A 24,247-nucleotide genomic window follows, 5' to 3' on the forward strand; every position below is an offset into this window, starting at 1 on the left:
AAATTGATTTTCCATGTTAAACAAAGATTATTGGATTATAGTGACTAGATTGTAAATTCGAGAAAACTACAAGGATAAAATTAGAAAGAATGAATATTTTGTTCAAATTTAACTTTGAATGATGATATGGAAAAGTGGCATGGTAATTTGACAATTATCACGATTTTTAAAGGGTAAAATGGTCTTTAGCATAAAAATTCATTTTAATTAGTTTTAAGACAAGTGTATCATGATATTTTGATGGAAAAATAAAGAAATTTGCTCTTCTTTCTCCTCCAAACCGTGGCCTCCATAGCTAAGGTAAGAAAAAAAATTATTTTTTTCATTTTAAAGCCATTTTGTTAGGTTTTTGGACTAAGGTGTGAAATAGATTAATCTACAACAAATTATCTATCTTTTCGTATAAATATTTCATGGTTTTTTGCTTGGATCATTGGTTTGGTTATAGGGTGGATGAAGAACAAGTTGGATTTCAATGATTTAATGATGGATTTTTGATTTAGTAGATGTTACTGTGTAGCTGCCAAGCATGTTTGATGAATAAAATCTATTAGAAGATGAATTCATGTTTGAATCAAGTTGAAAATCAAGCTAGATACACTTTATTATATTCGACCATGGAAAAAATTAGAGAAAAATATTGAAAATTTTCCCTAAGCTTATAAATGGTATTAGAATGATTCTACATGTTTTGGAAGTTAAATTGGATCAATTTGAAACATCGGGATAGTAAAGGGACTATTTTGTAAGTTTTGGAAATTATGGGACATTGAAGTATAAATGCTTAATTATGGATGTATTATGATGGAAATCATTACTTGAATGTTGAATTTTAAGTTGGAATGTTGAATTGGAACAAAATTGCAAATTTGGGAAAGTTTAGTGATTAATTCGAATGGGTTGGAAAGTTTGGGGATTGTTTTACAAGCTTGCAAATGTTAAAGTACTAGATTGAATAATTTATTTTAATGCTAAAAATTTTAGTATTGGATAAAGTGGTGAAGGACCATTTTGAATTAATTAGAAAAGTTGGTATGAATTCTAAAAAAATTCATAAGTGGTGACTAAATTGTAAAGTTTATGAAAGTTGAGTAGTTTGGTGATGAATATGGAAATATAAGGGATTGAAGAGTCATGTTGAAAATATTGAAGTTGTTATTGAATATTAAAGTGATTTTTATATCCAACAAGTATTAAATATAATTTATGGATTTTATTATTGGGTTTAGATTATGTTAGTAAAATACTAACATATATTTTTAACATTGTGTTATTTATGTGATGTCGTACAGACTACGACAAACCTTGTGATCCTAGTGATTCGAAAGAGAAGGAAAAAGTACATGAGTAAAAGCTGATCATATAGAAGGTCCGTAGCGAGACAAAGGTGAATGCAATTTATTTATTCGAGGAAGACTTGCGATAAGTCAACCTCATTATTTTTAAAGAATGATTTTATGTTAATTATGGGATATTTCCATAATGCTTAAATAAATGCTTTATAAATGGTTTAGGGTGTGAACTGTCCAAGTTATGATTTTTACAATGATGAATTAAAAATGATTTTGAATTGGAAATATTTTATTGTTAAATGAATATGAAATAATATGAAAGCACATTATATGTTGCATGGAGAGTCATAGGTATATTTTGCATGCCATTAAGTAATTATGATGATGATCTAGTACATTCGTGTACATTAAAGAAAGACAACATTTGTGCAAATGATATGATTGCACTTAGAGTGCATATTCTAATGATGATGATGGCATCGTTGGTGCTTAGTACGCACATTATGTTCGACTCGCGTACCTTCTATTCTTTTACATATATATTAGGCTATGAAAATAAATGTGAAAATTCTGAAAAGTATTTAAAAGAAATATGAAATATGAAAGTTCTGAAATGTGTTTTGAATAGAAAAAGAATATAAAATGATTATTGTATCTTACATGATTAACATGATTTTGATAAAATCATGAGATAATGATTTTCAGGTTTTTGAGGAAGAAAATAACTAGAATAAATCGTTTTGAAAGTTCAATGATTTTATTTGAGTTACATTTATTATTTTGAGGCATTTATGATATTTTAATGTTTTGAAGTAATTATGATATTTTATGCTTCATCTCACTTTACTTGTGTTACTACCTCACTAAGTTTTATTTAGCGTGTGTTAATTTTCACGGGTAGGTTCAAATAAGAAAAATGACGTGAAGTGAGGAGTCTCTCGAGCATCGTTTTGGATATCTTACCTACCCACATTATTATTAAGGCATCTATGTTGTTGTTTTTGACTTTTAGTTGCATGTATATTATGATAGTTTAGTTGTTCTGATAGATTAGTTAGAATGGTTTGTAATAGTAAATTAGTTCTGCTTTATTTTGGTTAGTATTAATTATGCTTGATAGTATAAATGAATAGTATTTTATAATGATAACTGATTGGTTTTAAAATCAGGTAGTGTTTAGGTAGTTTTATTTAGGTTATGAAACAATATCAAACTATCTGCCTAAAATCATATTTAAATTTAATGATAAAAATATTATTTTACGATTTTTCGTGATTAATTAAATTGATTTTAATCGTTAAATTGAAAGTTTATAATGAAACAAAATTTCACTCTATTTTTTTTTTTTTTTTGAAGAAATGTCAAAGTGAATAGTGTAACATCTTTGTCTCATATTTTGGGACATATACATGTTAAGGGTGTTACATTACCATTTACCAATAATCAGTTAGTTTAGTGGGATGAGGTATTATATCATTTTGTAATGTCAGGGTTTCGAATCAAATTGAGTTGAGAGGGCCGAGGATCGTGGATCGATTAATCCGGATCGGATACTACAGAGGCAATGACGACCCTCCCAACCCAGTTTACTCCATTCGCAATCTTAATGGATCTAATGACTTATCCCACTAGACCAATTGGTTGTTGATATTATCTATGATCATTTGCAAAACAAATTTTATAAATCTTTTACATGAATTTTTCTTCTATATTATATGTGCGACGTAGTCTGATTTTAAAAAATGTGAAGTGAAAACTCTTAAAATTGCAAATATTCTTACCGCATGTTTTAAGAAAACAAAATGTTCAAATAAAAATATAATTCAGGTGAATTGCAAGTATAAAATATTCTCTAATGTTAATTCCTACTTCGCATAAAAAAGGATAAAAAAGTATATAATATTTGAAATAAAAATAAGGGAAACGTATTTAAAAGTTGTGTTTTCAAGTATTTATGATTTTTTTTATTATTTTAATCATATAATGTCATTATATTTTTATCTTAAAAATAAATATCTCATTTTAATTAATTTTTATTGTATGATCTACACTTTTCATTTAACATGGATCCTGGTAAATAAAAAATCATTGAATTTCTAAAGATGATGCTAATTATTTTTATTTATTTTTATAATTATTTAACTTTTTATATATCTATTAATATTTTTTAGTTTAATTGTTTAAAATCGTATAATTATTATATTGTTTATTTTAATTAAAATTTTATAAAACAAAAAAATAAAAATACAACGATTAAACGAGACACACGTTACAATATTTTTTATACATGATTAAAAATCATTTTATTAATATGATTTTTATTATTAAATATATTTTTAATAACTATTTTATATAACTATTTAAAATTAATATGAGAATGATTGTATCTTTGTTGGATGGTTAAAGATTTTAAGTAAAACAAAACACTAATTTCAGCATTCGTAGAGAGGTAAAGATTAGAGACATATACCTTCCATCTTTTGTGTGGAGATTGCATAAATATTTTAGAATGTGTCACACTACAAATAGACTTCTCAATCAATGGTTTTCTTTTATTCGATAGAGTATTGAAAGTGCACACATTTTGAAGATCGTTAAAGAAATTCTGATGTCCAACAAATCTTACAACCGAATACATTATAATTATGACATTTAGAGGATTTTAGATGTAACACTCTAAACCCGCATAAATTTATTGTGCCACGTTAGACGATACAATGCAGTTACTAATTGTACGTATACCACACACGTTCTAATTGTGTATAAATTAGTCTTTACTGATAATGTTAAAATGATGTGTTGATTGAGTTATAATTCATTCCAAAGTGATGTTATATGTACGCAACGTCTTCTACTTGACTAAAATTTTAAGGTGGGTGGAGAGTAGAGGTGTACAAAAAATCTGAATATCCGATTTTACGTAAAAATTATCCAAAATCAGATTTGAGAAAAAATGGTTTTTTTAAACCAGATTAGATATTTTAAAACCGAATAGTATAACCGGATAAAAATTTGATTTGAAAAAAATCGGATAAGAAAAAAATTCGGTCTGAAGTTTCAAAAATTAGATGACCGGATTTTTTACCGGATTAAAAACCGATTTTTTAAAAAAATTAATTTTTTTTAAACCGAAACCGGTTACACCGGTTACATCATCCGACCTTCCAAACCGGTTATGATCCGAACCGATTTTTTTATAAACCGATTTTTTGGTTTAATGAAAAAACCGGATCAATTTTTATCCGATCCAGATCGAATTTAAATCCGGCTATATGCATCTCTAGTGAAGAGTGACTAGTATTACAAAATTATATAATTTATTTTTACTTGATTTGAATAAATTGATCAATAAATTAAATTGTATGAACCCAAAATCTCTAAGAAAATAACATCCCTCTTCTATCACAGAAATTATATAACAAGTTTCATAATTTTATTCAAGTTTAAATTTGAATATTCATTAAAAAATTCCATAATTTTAAAGCATATATCTTCAACTTATATCTTTCTAAGATAAAGTACGGATTCAGTCATTTAATTATTCATATGGTTTTGTTTTAATCGTTTTATTTTTTTTAAATCGTACATAGTATTATATTTTGCTTTTATTTTTATCGATAATAAATTAATAAAATTATTGATGTGATATTTTTATTTTTTATTAATAATATGATATTATATTACGAAACGTCAATATCACTATTAATTTATAAAGTGACTATCACTATTAATTTATAACAATATGTGACTAAACCGTAACCAATACAGAACCATCTGAGTAGTAGGATAACCTAAAGACTTAGTTTACCAATGTTTCTATTTCAACTATAAAACACAAAGAGGCAGGTCTTGCTTCTGCAAATACCAAGGAAAGACAATAAATCAAACGATTTAGCGTTCAACAACATTAATTAGGATTATCAAACTATGAACGATAACAAGCACTAATAGAATCAAATCAAACATTTAAAAGGGGAATTACTTGGAATCAAGTGTTGTTTAAATGGAAAAATCTCAAGGCTTATTATGCTGGGTGTAAATGTAATCCAAGTGAGCCTCTGCAATTATTCTTCTCTTCAAGCATCCATCGTCTCCTTCATCACAAGCTTCCATCCCCATTAGCTGCTGCAAAGAATTAGAAAAAACATTCAAATGCACATCAAGTTGATGAAAAAAAGATGCAGTTTGAACTTACATTCATTAGTTCAATGCCCTCCATATCTGTAATTTGACTAAGCTCCACCTCCTCTTCTCCTGCAGAAGATGCTAAAACTTTTAGTCGTGATCAGTGAAGAAGGAAGGTGAATATAAGAACTAAGAAGAAACTCTCACGTTGTTTGTTTCCCGAGAAACGAGCCGACATATGGGAAGAGGAAATGAGGACTATGAAAAAGATGATGAGAACAGTAAAAAGAAAGCTTCTCTTCATGCTTTAATTTCAGCCTTAGAAACACTATGCTCAACTAGAGAGTGTTGAATGGCAACAGTGGAGACTTTGGATAAATATATCTTTTAGTAGGGTGTAAGTATTCAATCGAGTTAAGTCAAATAATTAAATTGAGGAGTTATAATTTATAATTTAATTAAATTGAGGAGTTATAATTTATAATTTTTTTTTTCAAATTTAATCAAGCTGGTTTGAGTTATTTGAATTTTTGTATAAATTTAATAATAAATATTTATAATATTACTATATTATTTAATTTCAATTGAAACAATTTTTAATAATCACATGTAATATACATATATATTTGTTCATATATTTTATATATTATATACATATACCATTTAAAGTTAAAATATTTGACTCAAATTTAAAAATAAATCCACTAATTAATAAAATTTATAAGATATTTAAATTCTATTTTATAACTCGAATTAAACTTGAATATTTTTTTTTGAAAGGAGTAAAATTCATTTGAATTTAGTTTTTAGATATTTAATAAAGGTAGAAAAATTTTGAATTTTTTTCGAGTTGAGTTTTATTCATCTTAGATAAATATATATTAGGACAAAGTATATAAATGATTCATCGATTATGTAAAATTATTTTATTAAGTAATTCAACTATTAAAAGTTATAAAATGATTATTCGATTAAAGAGTATTGCTTTGTTGAGTTCATTGACTATTAAAAGTTACAAAACTATTATCCGACTATTCATTATATTCTAAACTCGTCATTTTATGTTAAAAATTTGTCAGTATTATAAGTTAAACGTTAACCTGCTAACTGTGATATGATAAAATATGATCTCATAATCTTATACGATCATCAATTTCTTAATAAAAAAATAAGTTTAAGATATAATGAATAATTAAGTGATTATTTTATAATTTTTAATAATTAAAAGATTAAACAAAATAATAAGTAATAGTTAAATAATTATTTTATAATATATAATAATTAAGATATTTAATAAAATAATATTTTATAATCGAGAGCGTTTTAATATTTTATTCTATACATTATAGGGCTAGAGGTTTGGGATGCTCCTAGAAGACTACAATCATGACTCTATGCTTGGGGTATTAATGATGAAAGTGGAGAGAAAGAGACTTTCGAAGAGGGTATAGTCAGTGTCTGCATGATGATAATGGTCCTAGTAAAATCCAATAACTCTGCAAAAATCGATGGTAATATTAATGCTTAACAGTGGCCCCAAAGTTTACCTTCTGGAGATGCTGACAGTTGTTGCCCATCATCACCTTGTTTTAAACAAAGTACCATTTCTTTTGAAAAGTGTGTGATTATAATTATTTTCTTATAATAATAAAAGTATATAATGTGAACTGATTTAGTAGTCTCACATGTAAAATGAGAAATTATTTTTTTAAAAATATTTTGGGTTAAAAGCAATTATATTAGTGTATACGTTTTCTTATAATGATCACTTAAACTATTTAAATATATATACTGTATGGTTAAATAATTATTTTATTATTTTATTTTAAATATTTTATTATGAGACAAAAATGTCCTCTTATTTATAAAAATTATTAGTTAACTAGTGATGTTAAAAATACAAAAGAATATGAAAGGGTAATATAGAGACGAAGTCGATCCTTTTAATTTAATTATTCTATTAATAAAAAGCTAAAACAATTATTTAATTATGCTTTAGTGATATTTTTATATTAAACTTTTTTTCCCTTCTACTTTTTGGTTTTTTCATGGCATTGAGAAGCTATGGAATTTATTTGCATGGAGAAAATGATGTCCAATCTTTGTTGAACACAATGGTTTGGGAGTGAGGAACCATTTTAATTTATTAGTGCTTGTCGGATGGTGCTTTTCTTTGTTTTGACCTCATTTTTATAACTTGAAAATGGTCATTATATGCTTCTCTTTTTTAAAAAATAATAATATTTTCGGTAAAAATTATAATATTTTAAGTAAATTTTTATTAGAAATATTAAAAAATAATAATATTTTCGATAACGTCTTTTTTTAACCGTATATTAAATCGTCGCACGTTAAATTTTCTTCTTTGGTCCAGGATACTGTTTATAATATTCTTTCCAAACATGTCATTGTTCGCCACATCGAGAGAAGCTGCAACATTGATGCTGATCTTCTTGCCAAAAGGGGTATTGGTTGATTGTCCCTTTCTTCGGACGTGATTTTGGTTATGTTTTGCTTTTATCTCCTGGTGTTACATGGTTCTGATGTTTCATTGAGGCTTTTTTTATAATTCGTAATAAATATCTATCAGACAATATTTTTTTTATAATTGGTACGAGGGAAGTTTTTAACGAGGTTCTTATTTCTATAAAAACAAATAAATATTAAATTAATAAAATGTATAAATATTAATATCTAAATAAACAATTATATCAATTTTTAACAATCATCTTATCATTTTAGTTAAAAATTAATAACAAATATTTTAATTGAAACATTTAAATAATTAGATGTTTAATTAATAAAATTTTAAAATAGACCGTTATAATAAAAAGTGACAATAATTAAATAGTAATACGAGTAGTTTATCCATACATAAAATGGAGAAATTAGACGCAATGAGGTTCATCTGGTTTACCAGCCTTTAATCCATGTGACATTTAATGTCCTCCGGTCCAAACTTGAATGAATTATTTCATCAAACCTAATTAGGGATGAGCATGAGACTCAAACTTGACAGGTTTCGATCCGACTCGATCGAGTCAGATTTTTTTTAAAAAAAAATCAGGTTCGGGTTCGGTCGAGTTCGGGTTTAGGGTGAAAAATACCCGACCCGACCCTACCCAAAAAAAATAATTTTACCTTATATATTTAGAAATAATTATAATAATACCCCTCTATATATTATTTTTTTTTCAATTAAGTCGTTTTTATTGAATAAAAACAATTTTTTATTATTTTAGATCGAGTCGGATTTAGATTTTTAAGTTATATATCGAGTCGGGTGAAAACTTATTTTGGTCGAATAGGGTCGAGTCTCGGGTAGAAGACTCATTATTCTCGGATATAGTCGGGTGTACCAAAAAACCAAGCCCATCCCTAAACCTAATTGATAAGTCATTTATTGATGTAAAAAAAAGGCTCTTCTCCTTAATATAAAATGGAAAGTTACCAACCATGGCGGCTCCATAAGATGAAAGTTTGATGAAAATACTCTCATGCTGAAGTAGAGATTGAGAGAAAAATAAGATTAATTTTTAAAGTACAATGTAAATTACAAATTGATCACTTAATTTTATTCACTCTCATTTTAGTCATTGAAAATTAGAAAAAAAAAACAATTTATTTACTAAACTTTAGATATTTGTTTTTTAATCTCCATCCTTGTCTTTTTTTTAATTAATCACTGATATTCGATCTATTGACCGACTAATTCAGATCGGGTACTGCAGAGGCAAGGGTGACCCTCCCAACCCAGTTTGCTCCATTCGCAAACGCCAGAATTCGAACCCCTGAGATTACTTAAGAGACCTAGTGCCTCATCCCACTAGACCAACTAGTTGTTGGTTCCATCATTGTCTTTTTAATTTATAGTGATGTGACTTTTTTTTATTAATTTTTAAAGGGTACACTGCATGAATGCTCACTTTGGTTTAAGTTTTATATATTTTTTCTCATTGAATTTAAAAAAATATAATATTTAGTCACTTTCGTTTTTATTTAATTAAGATTTACTCACTTTTGTTTTCATTTAATTAAGATGTGGTTAGTGAGGGTTAACTTTCGTTAGCTTTATAACGGATTGTTGAGGTGACAAGGTGAATTTATAAAATAAAAAAGAATAAATTATACAAATGGTCACTAATGTTTAAATAATTTTTCATTTTCACCCTTAAAGTTTCAAAAATAAGAAATTGGTCACGAAAACATCAAATAGGTCCTTGAGCAATGCTTTTATATCTAATTTATTCCAAAAGCTTTCTAATTTTTTGTTTATCGTTCGAAATATATATATATATTGGGGAGCTCTAAAATGAGAAGATGGAAAAGGATGGCATAGCATAACAGACATGACAGATTGAATGCAAGGTTTGAACGTTATTCCTATGAAAAAGACTTTGAATTTCAAACTTCTTATTAACAATCTTGATTTGTCTACCCTTTACATCGGCAGTGTTACTTCAGTTCAGGAGGACACAAGTATGAAAAAGCAGAAGCGTCTATTGCCAATATTTGCCAATGTTTATACTATTTCAGCAAAAAATTTTAACTAAGATATTTTAGACCTTAATGCTTTGATGTAATTGGCTATTGCCATTGTCGTAACTGTGCAGGATAGAAGAATATGCTGAAACTATGAAATATTTGAGGCCTGCAAGTATGGCCGGCAGCAGCTTTCATTTTCGCCATCCAGAGAATCACTTCTCATGACTATTCTATACTCTTCATTCTGCTTCCATGGAACAACTTTCAAAAGAATTGAGTAGTGGATTATGGCATGCACATGTATAAAGTTGAATTATTGATTTGAAAAGTTTTAAATTTAAGTGAGCAAAATATGAATGAGAAGAAAGTTGAGTGATGATCTGTGTAGTTTATCCTTTTAATTTTATAAATTCATTGTGTCACGTCAACAATCCTTTAATAGTCCAAAGACAATTAACCCTCAATGATCCTATATATTTTTTTAATTCAGTAAGAAAAAAAATATACAAAACTTAAACAAAAATGATTAATCATGTAGTTTACCTATTTTTAAATTACTACGTCAACTAATATTTTGTTAATAATTTTTTTATATATTTTCATTGAATTATCGATCATCCCTTCTTTGCATGTCATCTTCGTAACATCATCATTAAGACTATCGATGAATTGATCGGTTAACAAACCAAAATTAATTTCAGTCATTATGTATTGAACCGAAGCAAAAGCTTGAGTAACAGTTGAACTATAATAAAAAGTCATAGCAAATCCTATAGTTATTTGTACAAAAAAAATAAGTGTAATTCTTCTTAGACAATAAATACGTTAACATGACGAAGAACATATTTACTAATTATGTCAGCTGCAATCGCCTGAATCTCGAGGCGTTCTTAGAACCAATTATAGACTTTATTAAGATCGCATGACTGATATAAAATAGAAAGATCATGTTGCAATTTCAGGGTTTTTTCCTAATATCCCAGGCGGATAAATTAGTTGACTCAATAGGCCATGTCCGAATTTATTTTGTAATCTATAATAAATGTTACAGTAATTAAAAAGTTCATCACGTCGAGGTGACGAGTTTATCAGAAAATATTTTTTGATGGTCCCAAGTAAGTGAGTCCTATGTAGGTCAATATTTTAATATATGCAGCGAGACTCGATGTGCGTGACGAATATATTAAGAAATTATTATTTTTTAATTCATTAAATATTTTACGAAAATAAAAAAAAATTAAAAAAAAAACTACAAGAAAGCCTTTATAGACGTTGTACAATGAGCAACTGTAACGATCAGCATGTAACTTATCACCTAAAGGTGATGAGTTTGGTGGAACTTTTGAAAAAAAAAACTAATTGTTTATGGTTGTTGGGTTTGGGTTTTAGGATTTTTTATTTTGTTTTCTTAAGAAAAAAATTGAGAGAAACTCGTATATTCTAAAAATTTCTGAAAAATATCTATCCGAGATGAAATGTTACGCCTCGATCATGTCTATAATTCTTCCATTGAACTCGGTCCGAAAGAAGAACGAGACATTCTTCAACGATGAATGACACTAAGATATTTGCATCAGTTGATTATTATATATCTACAACAATCCTAGTTGTATCCAACCACATTTCTGCGTTATTTTAAGGTGAACTCGACATTAATTTCGGATCTGATTGAATGTAGGAGGCTTGAGAAGCATACTTTTCATTTTTCGAGTGGTGAAGCGATAATTACGTTGGAAGATGTCGCTTACCAACTCGGTGTTACGGTTAACGGTGCGACACTAATGAGGCACAAATATTCCAACTGGTTCGGAATTATTCACCAAGTTTTGGGAAAGATGCCACCAGTAGAGGTCTTAGAGGGGGGTATCGGATCACTTGGTTGGAATCTGAATTTAATGTGACAAATGACTCTACCGAGGATGAAGTTATTTTTACAGCTCGAGCGTATCTGGCCCAATTAATTGGAGGGATATTGTTATCGGATAACTCTAATAATTTGGCGCACATTCAGTATCTTTCGATTTTGGAGAATTTTACTGAGTTTCACAACTAGTATTAGGGCTCGACAATTATGACATTTTTATACTAGAAACTTTGTAAGGCTACACTAGTCGAACGTGGTCAAAAAGTCGATGTAGCGGGCTAGCTAGTTCTGGTACAATCATGGTCGTGATATCGATTCTCATTTTTTACGCCAGTTACAGTAGCACAAAGGAAAGGCCAAATGCACAAAGGTCAAGAAATCATCGTCGACATCTTTGTCTTATGTTTCTGCTTCTACCGATTATTTTGCATCTCATACCAGTTTTGGTTTTTATCATACATATCATGCTTCAACTGAGAGTCAATCGAATTGGGTTGGAAGTTCATGGGATGCAATGCAAAGCACTCAAACATCTTTGATCGAACATGTAGGTGTGGGTGAATGAGATCATATTATATATGGTCAACAAGGTAGCCAACTCGAGTCAATGACGACAATGATGGCGTCAAATACCATAAACCCGTCACCGTATTTCAAAGGTGGATCTCAAAGTGGAGTGATGTTCAGTACACCTCCTCTTCAAGAAACAAACGAAGATGAAGAGAAGACAATCAAGGCGAAATCCCGACGTACTCGACGAGACCTGCTCCATTATCATTCGACCACTCCTCGGCATTATCAAGAACTCATCATTTCGTCGTGACGAGTTTTATAATTTTTTAAATTTCCTTTTTTAAAAATATTTAATGAATTTTAAAAAAATAATTTCTTAATGTACTCATCATGTCGACTCGCGGAATAAATTAAAATACTGATCCACATGAAGTCCACTTACCTGAGACCATTAAAAAATATATTTTTAGACAAACTCATCATTTCGATGTGATAAATTTAATCACTTTTATAGCATTTGTCGTGGTTTACAAAAATAAATTCGGACGTGATCCGTTAGGTCATTAAATTTACCCGCCTGGACTATTAGAAAAAGAAAAAGAAAAAACGGCGTTTCAGCATCATTATAATATTTAATTTTCCTTGGATAACCTTTCGAACTATATGGAACATTCATAATCCAATAATACTTTGGGAAGCAGCTGATCAAATAATAATAGGAATATAAATACAATGGGTTTTCCTTTTAATAATTTCTAAAATTACAACACAACTTGATCCCCCCCGGACCTTTTCAATGTACACAAAATAACTTAAATATCTATAGACCCATTAGCCAACCCCAAAACACAGTTCCATCGTGTGCGCAAAATGTTCAGACAACCTATTCACCAATATTGACCAGTCATCCCAAAGAATGGCTACTGATGAACTTGTACCATGTGATTAACCATTGCCTTCAATGCCCTCTGCAACAAAAGAATTCTCAAAGACCGACCCATTTTACCCATCGGAAAATCCGACCGACCCAGAAAGGCAACTCGTAGTCTTTGACCACTGCTTGTTCCCTTCTTGCAGCCTCAGATTCAGACCATACGTAAACTCCACGTTCTTGTTGGCTTCCCGGTACAGTGTTGTCAAGTATAACTGCCACAATGAAGGCAATTACCATGTTTAATGACAGCAATGTATTCATAATGTAATTTACCTGCAAAATAAGATTAATGAGGGTTCAATCTTCATTATTTGCTTTCTGTTTTTCACCAAAAGTACATAAAACTCTGAGGAAACCGGAATCACTGTCGAATCGAAGTTAAAAAAGCATACCCCTTCATATTTTGTTCTGAAAGGTCCATGAGAAGTCACTATATATGGTTGAAAATAACTTGGAACAGACATGTTGGAATTTGGAGAGATGCCATAATGTTGAAAGTACGCCGGTATCGAGAGCCAAAAAAATAAAGATACCCAACTATTATGATATTTCGAGAGCTCCCGGCCTCACTATAACGTAGATTCGACAAACCCAAAGCTGTAAGCATTGCCCACATGAAGCACAGGAGAGCAGCAACGATCAACTCAGGAATTGAAGCAATGAACCCTCCAACTTTACCTGTATAATGGGAAAAAAGCTTCAAATCTGAACCATTGTGTCCAATTCATATGCATTTCTTTTTCTCCCCAATGCTTCATAATAAGACTACTTTGAGGCATTGCAAATTCAAGAGACAACAATTATTCTTCAATATGGATTACAAAGAGGGCTAAATCGAGTTCATAGTCCCTAACCTTGGACTAGCGATGTTCCAGTATTACTTCAAAAAGAACCCGAGCACCCCACCATCATACTAAATGGTAAGCACCATTTATCGCCATGCAATAACATTTTTCTCCGCATTCTTTGCTCAATGCCACCATCAATGTTATAAGAGGCTATCATTTTCTGATGGTGTAAACTAGGAAAGTACATCGCAAATCATATGCATGAAACATTCCTAGTAATAAGCTCCTATCGGTATTTTTTTGGGTTTTATTCTTACAATTATGAGAAGAAATCCACAAGATACGTGACGTAGTAAACAAGAATCGAATCTTCAGAACAGTCTTAAAAGTTGATTTGAATTCTCTTAACTATTTGATCTATGCAAACAAGGATATATCATCAGCTTTAATAGACTAACAAAGTTATTACAAGTTATAGCTCATGAAACAATCTTAAAAGTTCAGAAGGTAACATGATTAAAACATAACTACAAGGGATAAGACTATCAAAACACATGCACCCAATTCAACAGCTCTGAGGCTTCCCATCTTAGTCACTGCAATTGTATGCACATTTTCCGTAAGTGTTGTGGATCCTCTTCCGGTACCCCAGAGACCAGCTAATATACTCGATAAACCCTCGAGACCTATTCCTCTACTAACAACACCAGGAGTTGGAGGTCTGGATGACACCAGCAATGATGATGCATGGTATGAACCAACCTAAGAAATTCAGCAACCCAGGTATGTCAGGGTCATATAAGCAACTTCAAACAACAAAATGGAAACAAAGATGAGTAAATGCTGAAATCACATAAAATGGGCAGCCTTCTACAAAATCTGGGGAAAATAATTTAAACTATTGCAACTTGAGGTAGACATGATTTCTTTTATGCTTTATAGCCGCTGGTTGCGAGTCAGTTTGGTTAACACAGGAACCAGTTCGACCCCAGGGAACTTCAAGAACTGAATATACGGAGGCATAAAAAGAGATATACATGCAATACGCAAGTTTTTGGTAACTTGATCTTCTAAAAGCTTTCAAAAAATGCATGTGTTTCCATAGTTCAATCTTTTGCAACTTGAGGTCAACTGAATTCTTTTATGGTACTAAGGTCCCCACATGTAGTCAATTTGGCTAATAGGTCACTATGTCTACACAGAGGGACTTCAAGAACTACACACATTATGAAGGCATGAAAAAAGATAAACATGCACGGATATGATAGAATGGATAATTTTATAATCCACAAGCTTTCAAAAGTTCTGCAAAATCCAGCAATGGGTCAATGGACTTGACAGTAGCATGATAACATAGAGTCAGATAAAGTAAACCAAGGTGATTGAAACCCCCCAGGGGGATTAACTCTGAGAATTGGATTACCGGATTGTAAAAGTACGTGGCACCTTATTGGGTACGTTATATTACTTGTTAGTTTTATTTGGATGGAATGTCAGACATTGGTGTTAGGTTGGCAGAACATAAGATTACCTAAAAATATATTTCACTAAATTATCATCGCGATAGATTTCTTAACAAGTTCAGTCCTCAACATTAAATTGGAAGAAATTGATATGAAAGTTCATAGAGCGCTTTCCATTGGACTCTACCTAATGTTAGATTTAACATATTATTAATATATTAAACAATGCTTAAAAACAACTGCACATACTGTTAATATAATTAATATATACACCAATATATCTTTTGTATGAATAGAAGTCTAATTCGTAATCCAATTTTTTTATTTAGTATTTTATTTGGTTTAAAGGATTAAGTTGAAAAAAAGGTATAAACTTGACGGATAAAATTGTCAAAAAAAAAAATAACATTCTCATGGGAATATAACATTACAGAATAGGAGGTAATGAAATCATCCGTTATATTCTGAAACAATGCCAACTATTAGGAACCTTACCAAAATCTTATATCACAGGCGTAATCGTACATTACCCGAACTACACGCACACTAAAATGAATTTAACCCAAATGCTCAGAAGGTATTAAAAAAGAACCTATGCACTTATACTTAGGGATGGGCATGGGTCGAGTTGGATCGGATTTTTGGTCCACTCGACCCGACCCGACAATAAGGGAGTCTCCACCTGAAACCCGACCCGAAATAATAAAAAAATTATTTTTATTCAATAAAAACAGTGATTTAATTGAAAAAAAATTATATATAGAGGGATATTATTGTAATTATCCATAAATATATAAGGTAAAATTATATATTTTTTCGGGTCGGGTCAGATATTTTTCACCCTAAACCCGAACTCATTTTTTTTTAAAAAAAAATCCGACCCGATCGGATCGGGTCGGGTTCGGGTTGAATGCCCATCCCTACTTATACTAGCACTTCAATGGGATACCATGGAAGTGACATCTCAATCAACAATTACAACGATTTGTTATTCCCTCATGATTATTACAATACCTAAAATCTGTGCCCTTTAATTTACCATCTTAACACTATATATTGATCGCAACACAATTCAAATAGATCTCAAAAAGAATTCATTAATCTTAGTTATGATTAGAGAAGTCTTATGAGTCTTTGTAATCTAGATAGAAGTTTATCTTTAAAGTCATATTAGAAGTCAGCTACTCAGTCTATTTAAACTCTCATATCCTACTCCAGATATTATATTTTTTTTCTTGCTTTAAGAGCATCTCCAACGCTGTTCTACTGTGGTGCATATCGCTATAGTAGAGCACTCCAACGCTGCACCAAACTCAACTCCACTTTGGAGTTTCATGAAACAGCAACGCTACATGTAGCGTGCTACTGTAGCAACGCTACAAAAATATGTTTTTATATTTTTAATTAAATTATAAGATAGATAAAAATATATTGAAATTAGATAAATAATCATACTATTTTTTTTGTATTTTTTCTGATTTTTATATTTTTCTGATTTTTTTAAATTTACAAAATTAATATTATAATAGTGTAATTAAAAACATATCACTTGAAATAAAATTGTTAACACGTCTATGTTTTGATAGTGAGAGAAGCTCCAGCTTCTCTCTAACCTAGGTGTTTCAAATTTCAAATTTCAAATTTCCACGAGCCCAGACGCTTTTGATTATTATTCTCTTCTCCGGTACCAGTCGTCAGCCGCCGCACGCCGCCGCTGTCAACCGTCCGCCACCACACTCCGACCACCATTTGACGTTGATTTTTTCCTGTGAAGATCGCCGGTTATCTGTGATATCAAATCTGGCCTTAGATTTGCATTTGAGACTTTCAATCAACGCAGATCTTCAAGAAGCCCACTGCCATTTTTAGCCGCTTTCCGTCGCCTGTGCACACCATAGTTTCTCCACTAGAATCAGCGTCGTCTTGCGTCCAGAACCCTCCTACCCTGTGTCGAGAATCATTTTATATTATCCTTTATTTTCCAGAAATATGGTTCGGCAAGGAAAAACCCTTTCCTCCAACTTTCTGTTCATTTCCAGATTTCTCCATGGAGCCCCAACCCCCGTCTCAGCCTAGGCGAACTAGAGATGCATCAGGAGCGGCAGGTGAAACTTCTGGGAGTAACAGCAGATATGGTTTCTCCTACTACGGTAAGGAAAAGCGTGGGAGGGAAATTGAAAAGGAGAGGACTAAGCTTCGGAAACGGAACATGTGTGCTTTCACCAGATGTTTGCTGGCCGGTTTGAGGCAATATGGTGATTTCTCTCTTCCCGTGCGTTCTGATATGAACGCTGTTCTGGCAGCCTTGGCCCGGGAGGCTGGTTGGACAGTTGAGTCCGACGGCACTACCTACAGGCACTGTCCTTCCCACCATAATCAGCAAAACTTAAGAGAAATTTCTGCGAGGTCGAGTGAACGTCCTTTATCAACCAATTCCTTGGAAAAATACGCTGTTAAAGAAACATTACACTGTCAACCTCCTGTGGTTAGGATTGATGACAGTGGTATGTCTCCTTCGCAAGATGGGAATTATAGGATGGAGAAGCTTTCTTTAGTGGAGGCAACACCCGTTCTTTCTGCAGCTGAAGTGGATCACCATGGAATCAAGAAGGGGTATTCCAACGAAAAATCTTATGAAGTAGCGAGACGGAGAAGAAACGGATTTCATAACAGGCAGAATGAAGGTCATATAAACGGTAGGAATGGGTATAGTAATGGATGCGTCTCGTTATTCATTGAGAACCTTTCGGAGAAGATCCATTGGAAGAGACTTGGATATATATTTGGTACACACGGTCGAGTTATGGATGCCTTCATTCCTAAAAAAAGGAATTTGAATGGGGTACGCTTTGGTTTTGTTCGCTACGCTACAATTGAAGAAGCAAAGATAGCGATCTCAAATATGAATGGCTCTCATATAGACGGCAGCAAAATTGGTTTTTTTTCGTTAAATTCAAACCTCGACATTCCTATTGGAGGAAGTCCTCGACAAGTGTTCTTCACAAGTTCGGGTTGGAAGATGATTCGAGGAAGAATCTTTATAAAGTTGAAGGTGTTATAGATAAAGAAAAACTTCAGGTGTTGAGTAATTGTCTAGTGGGGTGGTGCAAGGACTTTGTCAAAATTGGTCATCTCGCTAGACAAATGCAAGCAAAGGGCCTCACTGGCTTCACCTTAATGAGAGCTGCTGCTAATGCGATTTTAATGATTTTCGAAGACAATGCTTCATTGAGAAGTGTGGAGAACGATAAATCAAAGATTCTCGCAGAGTGGTTCTCAATAGTCGAAGCTTGGTCAGAAAGTTTGGTAATGGAGTGTCGTCGAGTATGGTTAGTTTGCTAGGGTGTTCCTTTTCACGCATGGAATTGGGATACTTTCAAGAACATTGCTGAGAAGTGGGGTTTACTACTAGCTATCGACGAAAGTTGTCATTCTCCATCAACCTTTGACAGGGCAAAAATTCAAGTCCTCACAAAGGCTGATTCGAGAATTGATGCGTTAGTGGAATTGAAGGTTGGTGACAACTTCTTCAAGGTCATGGTGCATGAGATAGAGCCTTCATTCAAACCAAACTCTTGGGCTCCTGAAGAAGACGAGTCTCATTGATCTTGTCTCTTCAATTGTGGTTTTGTTTGTCTTTACGGTTGTAGGTGTTGCTTTTAATTTGTATCATGTTATGTTGCGATGTTTTATTCCTACTGCTGGTGGTGTAATTAGGAGTATGGTGATTAGACTGTGGCTTTGGATGAGGTCATTTGAAGTTAAGGTCTTTGTTGTAATGGTGTACATCACCATGTGAGGTTACTCCGTGGTGTCTTTTGTATCGGGTAATATTATCAATAAAATTTGAGGTACTCTTTTCTTCCTTCCAATGTTCGTTAATATACTTTTAGTATGTGAACGAATACGAAGGGAGTTTTTAATGAGACCTCCAACTTCTATAAAAAAAATATTATAATAGTTAAATATTGTGAATAAAGTAGAGTTAATGGTAATGTAGAGATAGAGCTGGAGATGAATTACTGTTTCATCTCTGGAGTAGAGATAGAGATGCTCTAGAATAGAGATGAGAGATGGAGATGGCCTAACTCCATTATTCTTTCCTTCTCTCTCGATTTATTCACTTAGATTACAACAGTTTCAGCCACTATTCTATTTCCAGCACCATGGTTAAGGTATATATATAATCTCATCTCTTGGTAGTCTGAACCAAAATCTTTTAGCACTTTTATCTGCATAGAAATTCCAGGATCTTTAGAAACCATGTAAGCAATGCTAACCCACAACAGAACATGAATCAGCACCAATAGTGCTGATGCTACTCGTGTAAAAGAATTAGAATATATGACAGGAGTTCCAATTGCAACAAATTTACGAATCTACAGTAGATGTATCAATGTTATAGATGATAGGAAACTGACAGAATCTACTGAGGCAATTATTGAAACCACACACATAACAATGGCCACTTTCCAGTGGAAGACAGGAGTTCCCCATTGTAATGGATAAGGAAACCTAAACCGTGGGGAAGATTTGAATGCATGAGATGTATCAACTCGACAATGCTTCATCCTCGAGACATGTTTTCTGCAATGCTCAAATATTATATTTGAGACATGGATATTCGTATCACAGCCTTTATAGCTATAAGCTCCTGCTTCAGTGAGAAGGAAAGCAACTCCCCAAGTGATTACAAGGCCCAAAGGGACCTGGCAGTTAGCAAAAAATCCATATCATGGTCAGAAAATACATGTGCCAATGCATTAAAAATGCATACCAAAAGCTAAAACAAAGCGTGCATAATGATGAGGTTGTAAACTTACAGCATAGATTAGGAATATGTGATGGCCGAGAACAGATATCTTACGAAGATACTGCAAAAATTAGACATTTTCAATTGTTTTTTTAGCTCACAAATACGTAACAAATAAATGTTCTGATTGTAATTATCTAGCATACAATAAAATGATCGGCAGTAATTAGAAAGGAACAAAAACTTTAAAAAGATGAAATAAGCTTCAGAAACTTACAAGAGAAAATATAATAACCAACAATATCTGCACGACACCAATCTCAAGACAATTACCCACTAGTGGGAAACCATAACTATAAAAAGAAAGTCCAACAGCCGCAACGGTAGGTGCAATGACTACTGGGTTGATTAACCTGCAAAAGGAAACACAAATGAGCTAGGTTTATACTTAACACTCAGTGGGCAGATTTTAGAACATGCAGAATTAGTATGAGATGACCGAACAGCTAAATTAATGTCATTTGATGTGATGTTTAGAGAAGGTTATCAGATTCTTTTCAAAAAAGTTACAATATAAGCCGCTTCAGAATCAGGTTTGCATTAGGTTTTCTGTTGGTGCATCTTATTGTAGCCCTGATAAAGTAGCTTTAACGCCACTTCATAGTTGCAGAACATGGAATACAGGTGGAGGGTAGTACTTGAATTATGTCTGCTTTGGTAAAAAGCTAACCTCACCATTTCAGAATCAAAACAAAGTTAATCAGAGTAAATGAATATTGAAAAAGTAAAAGCGCTGCAGTTATTTACATGAACCAAGAACCAAACTCTACTAAGTTTTAAAAGCTCTAGATGATTGAGTCTTCATTTTAACCATTTATTTGTTCAAACCCAAAGAAAAAATGCAGTTGATTGTTACAATGTATTTTACCAAAGACTGTCATTACCATCATATACATTTGATAGCAGGACCTCATTTTCAACTTTTACGTTGATATTTGCGATCTATGAAAGAAAACCATATAAAAAGGGTTAAATACAGAGTTGGACCCCCTATTGTCAGCGTGATATCTATGAAAGAAAACCATATAAAAAGGGTTAAATACATTTGATAGCAGGACCGCGATATAACGGCCGCGACACCGCTATTCGGCTGCTAATTGAAACCCTGACTATGACCCCAAAAAAATAGAAGCGTACATTTCCATTTAGTCCTCGGAACTCTGGAGAGTTGATTATCGCTAATGCAGGATCCAGGAAAACAAATGATGAACCTTGTAACAGAGGCAACCGTGACCCCAAGAATGAATGCAATAGTGTGGTCACTCCAGACACAGAGTACAGTCGACACCACATTTGCAGTATCCTCCTACAACCACTAAATCCAATCAGATCAAGCAATCCACAGTCTAAATTCCCAAATGTGTGTTCTTCAAATTGAAATAAAACATAATTTAACCACTCACATAAGTGCCACTCATTGCCGGAACTATAACGAGCGGGATAAGAATCAATGAACCCAACATTGAAAGATAATGCTGGAACCCGTAAAGACCAATAGGAACTGAAAAGGAAAAAAGCAGCAGTCCAAACATAATTATTCTCAAATCACCAAAAAATCACATTTCCAATAGAATCTAATTGTCATCAAAATGAACATAAATGAATAGATAAATTTGTTAGTTTGGCACCAAATCATCAGCCTCATGATCACAATTTTACAAGCAATGATACATCAAAAGTATAAAAAAATCAGCAATAACATTAAACAAAGAGCAGATCAGATTGGCTATAAACCCAAAATGGTTAAAACCCTAGAAAATAAAGAAACCAAATAAGTATTGCCTCTAAAACCAATAAATGCACAAGCTTTTTAACCCCCATAATAGAAAAATAAATCAATGAAAAGAGAAAGTATTGTTCCAAAAATTAAAATTAAGCATACCCATTTAACTAAAAAGATGAAAAAAAATTTTAAAAAAAAACTTTCATTCTCAGCAAACTTTAAAAAATGAAAAAAGAGAAATGAAAGGCAACAGTGAAAATTACCAAGACCAGGAGTATCTCTAAGCTCATATTTCATATGTGAGTGCCTTCCCACGAATCCGTCATCATCAACATTCTGCAGCAACACATCCACCACTTCCTCATTCCTAGACGGCCTCCTAGTCGGCTGCTGCGGCTGTGAAGCCGCCCCATTATTAACCGTATGCCCGTTAGCAGCGGAAGCGGAACTCCCTTTATTCACCCCATCAACCTCCCTCCTCTTCTTCTCCACCAGGCCATTCTCATTTGCCGGTTGTTGCTCCCCATTCACCGCCGCTGGTGCAGGTCGAACCCGAGCCGCTTCAAGATCAGCCTGGCTATTGTTCTGATTGGACAATGGTAAGAACAAAATATCTCTGTATCATCACATAGCATGTTAACACATTCTTAACTGGACCATCCATTGAAACAAGTGCTGAAGTCTCGACAAGAGAAAATAAATGACAGGAGCATAGAGATAGCAGGCAACTCACTGAGAAGAGCTACAGGACTGGTAACATTCAGGCTCCTTGCTTTGTCCCTAATCCCAGTCTGACTAGTAACCCACTTGATCAACTGACAGGGCAACCAAGATTCAGAGAATGCATTTATATAAGAGATAGCTTTGGTTTGGTTACCATTCTCCCCATGGAATAGATCATGTCTTGTGAGATCTGTTGGATGAGATATTCTAATAAAAAGCAATTGCACCAAGCCTTGATCTCCACATTCAGAATCATACCTCAGTGACCATATGGCATTGTCAGCAACAAAGGACCATGTCAAAGCAAGATCTTTTAGTTGCTTGCCAGTTAGCAGAATTCCTCTTTGTGGACCAAGGAATGTATGGTCCATCTTTATAACAGCATCGTATAGAGTCTCTCTTAAATAACTTCATTTCCATGGTCCTAAAAGAATATGGAGGTTTATTCAAGTATCTAAGTGACTAGCACAGTCAAACATTTTCCAGACATGCTAAATAACTGAGAATCTCAAAGTGCAAAGAGATGGTTTGAACATCTCGAATTTCCAAGGATTTAAAAACAACAGAAAGACAACTTCGTTTGGTCCTAAAACTAATCTTGAGGGAACCTTTTTTTAGGAAAATTATGTTCAAGGAAAACAATCTATTTTCGGTGGAAGATAAAATGCTGTTCTAAACAACTACTCATAGGCACAAATAATGCCAGGTGATGATGTAAATAGTCAAATATCAGTTTAATGCAGATGCTTGCTACCAGGGAATGCCTATTGCTGGTTGGATTATCAAAGAAACTTCTTGCTGATTTGCAGCATTGAGTCATTGACTGATGGTCAAGTGGCGCTGGTCATGAAAGATGAAAAATAGGAACACACCTCTGGTCTGATCCTCTTTCATAAGACATGATCTTTCTGGTTTTGTTTCAACACATTTCCATAGTACTCCCTATAGTTAATCTTCTATTGCTCAATCTTCATTCAAGGACTGTAAAGGAGAAAATTGCCTAGTTCAACAATTTGAAACCAAGAAGTTGCCTTGTTGAATAGCAACATGATTTGTCCGAAGCTTAATTCTGAATAGTAAATACAGATGCAATGAAAATCAAAAGGGGGAAAGACGTGACAGGTAAAACTGGTTCCAACAGAATCCTGAGAAAGATATATGTTACACAACAATGAATTTGAACAACTAACATCAGCATCAAACAGGGGAAGGATAAAAACAAAACCTTATCACAAAAAGGAATACCATGGTATTGCTAGCAGTAGACTTGGAATAACAAGCCTTGTCAAACAAGAGTTTCGCGGTCATCTCAAAACCCCTAAAATAATTTGTGATAGCCGTTGCAGTTCACCTTTCGTCGGAATCGAGCCCTTGAAGTTTCGCCGGAAACCCACCCAACGCCTCAGATTTTGGACGATTCCGGCTGCCTCGGACCTCCGTTCGCCTCACCGCCGCCATATTTAACTTCCTCGTCGTCGTCCGCTCAAAACTCAGCCGATGGGTCACCTCGTAGTCGCCGTTCTC

General features: G+C 32.7%; 1 protein-coding gene and 1 pseudogene across 1 annotated transcript; both read right to left on the bottom strand.

Annotated features, from left to right (window-relative positions):
* Nucleotides 1-5,279: 5,279 nt before the first annotated feature.
* LOC120145456 (putative phytosulfokines 6) lies at nt 5,280-5,755 on the bottom strand. The gene is made up of 3 exons (XM_039159285.1): nt 5,625-5,755; nt 5,488-5,546; nt 5,280-5,417 (listed from the first exon to the last, which is right to left on the bottom strand). The coding sequence occupies exons 1-3, from the start codon at nt 5,719-5,721 to the stop codon at nt 5,307-5,309; spliced, it is 267 nt and encodes an 88-aa protein (XP_039015216.1). The 5' UTR covers nt 5,722-5,755; the 3' UTR covers nt 5,280-5,306.
* A 7,466-nt stretch (nt 5,756-13,221) lies between these two features.
* LOC120145654 lies at nt 13,222-23,094 on the bottom strand (annotated as a pseudogene).
* Nucleotides 23,095-24,247: the final 1,153 nt, after the last annotated feature.

This window comes from Hibiscus syriacus, unplaced genomic scaffold (genome assembly GCF_006381635.1).
Source record: "Hibiscus syriacus cultivar Baekdansim isolate YM2019G1 unplaced genomic scaffold, ASM638163v2 tig00110893_pilon, whole genome shotgun sequence".
NCBI classification, from domain to species: domain Eukaryota; kingdom Viridiplantae; phylum Streptophyta; class Magnoliopsida; order Malvales; family Malvaceae; genus Hibiscus; species Hibiscus syriacus.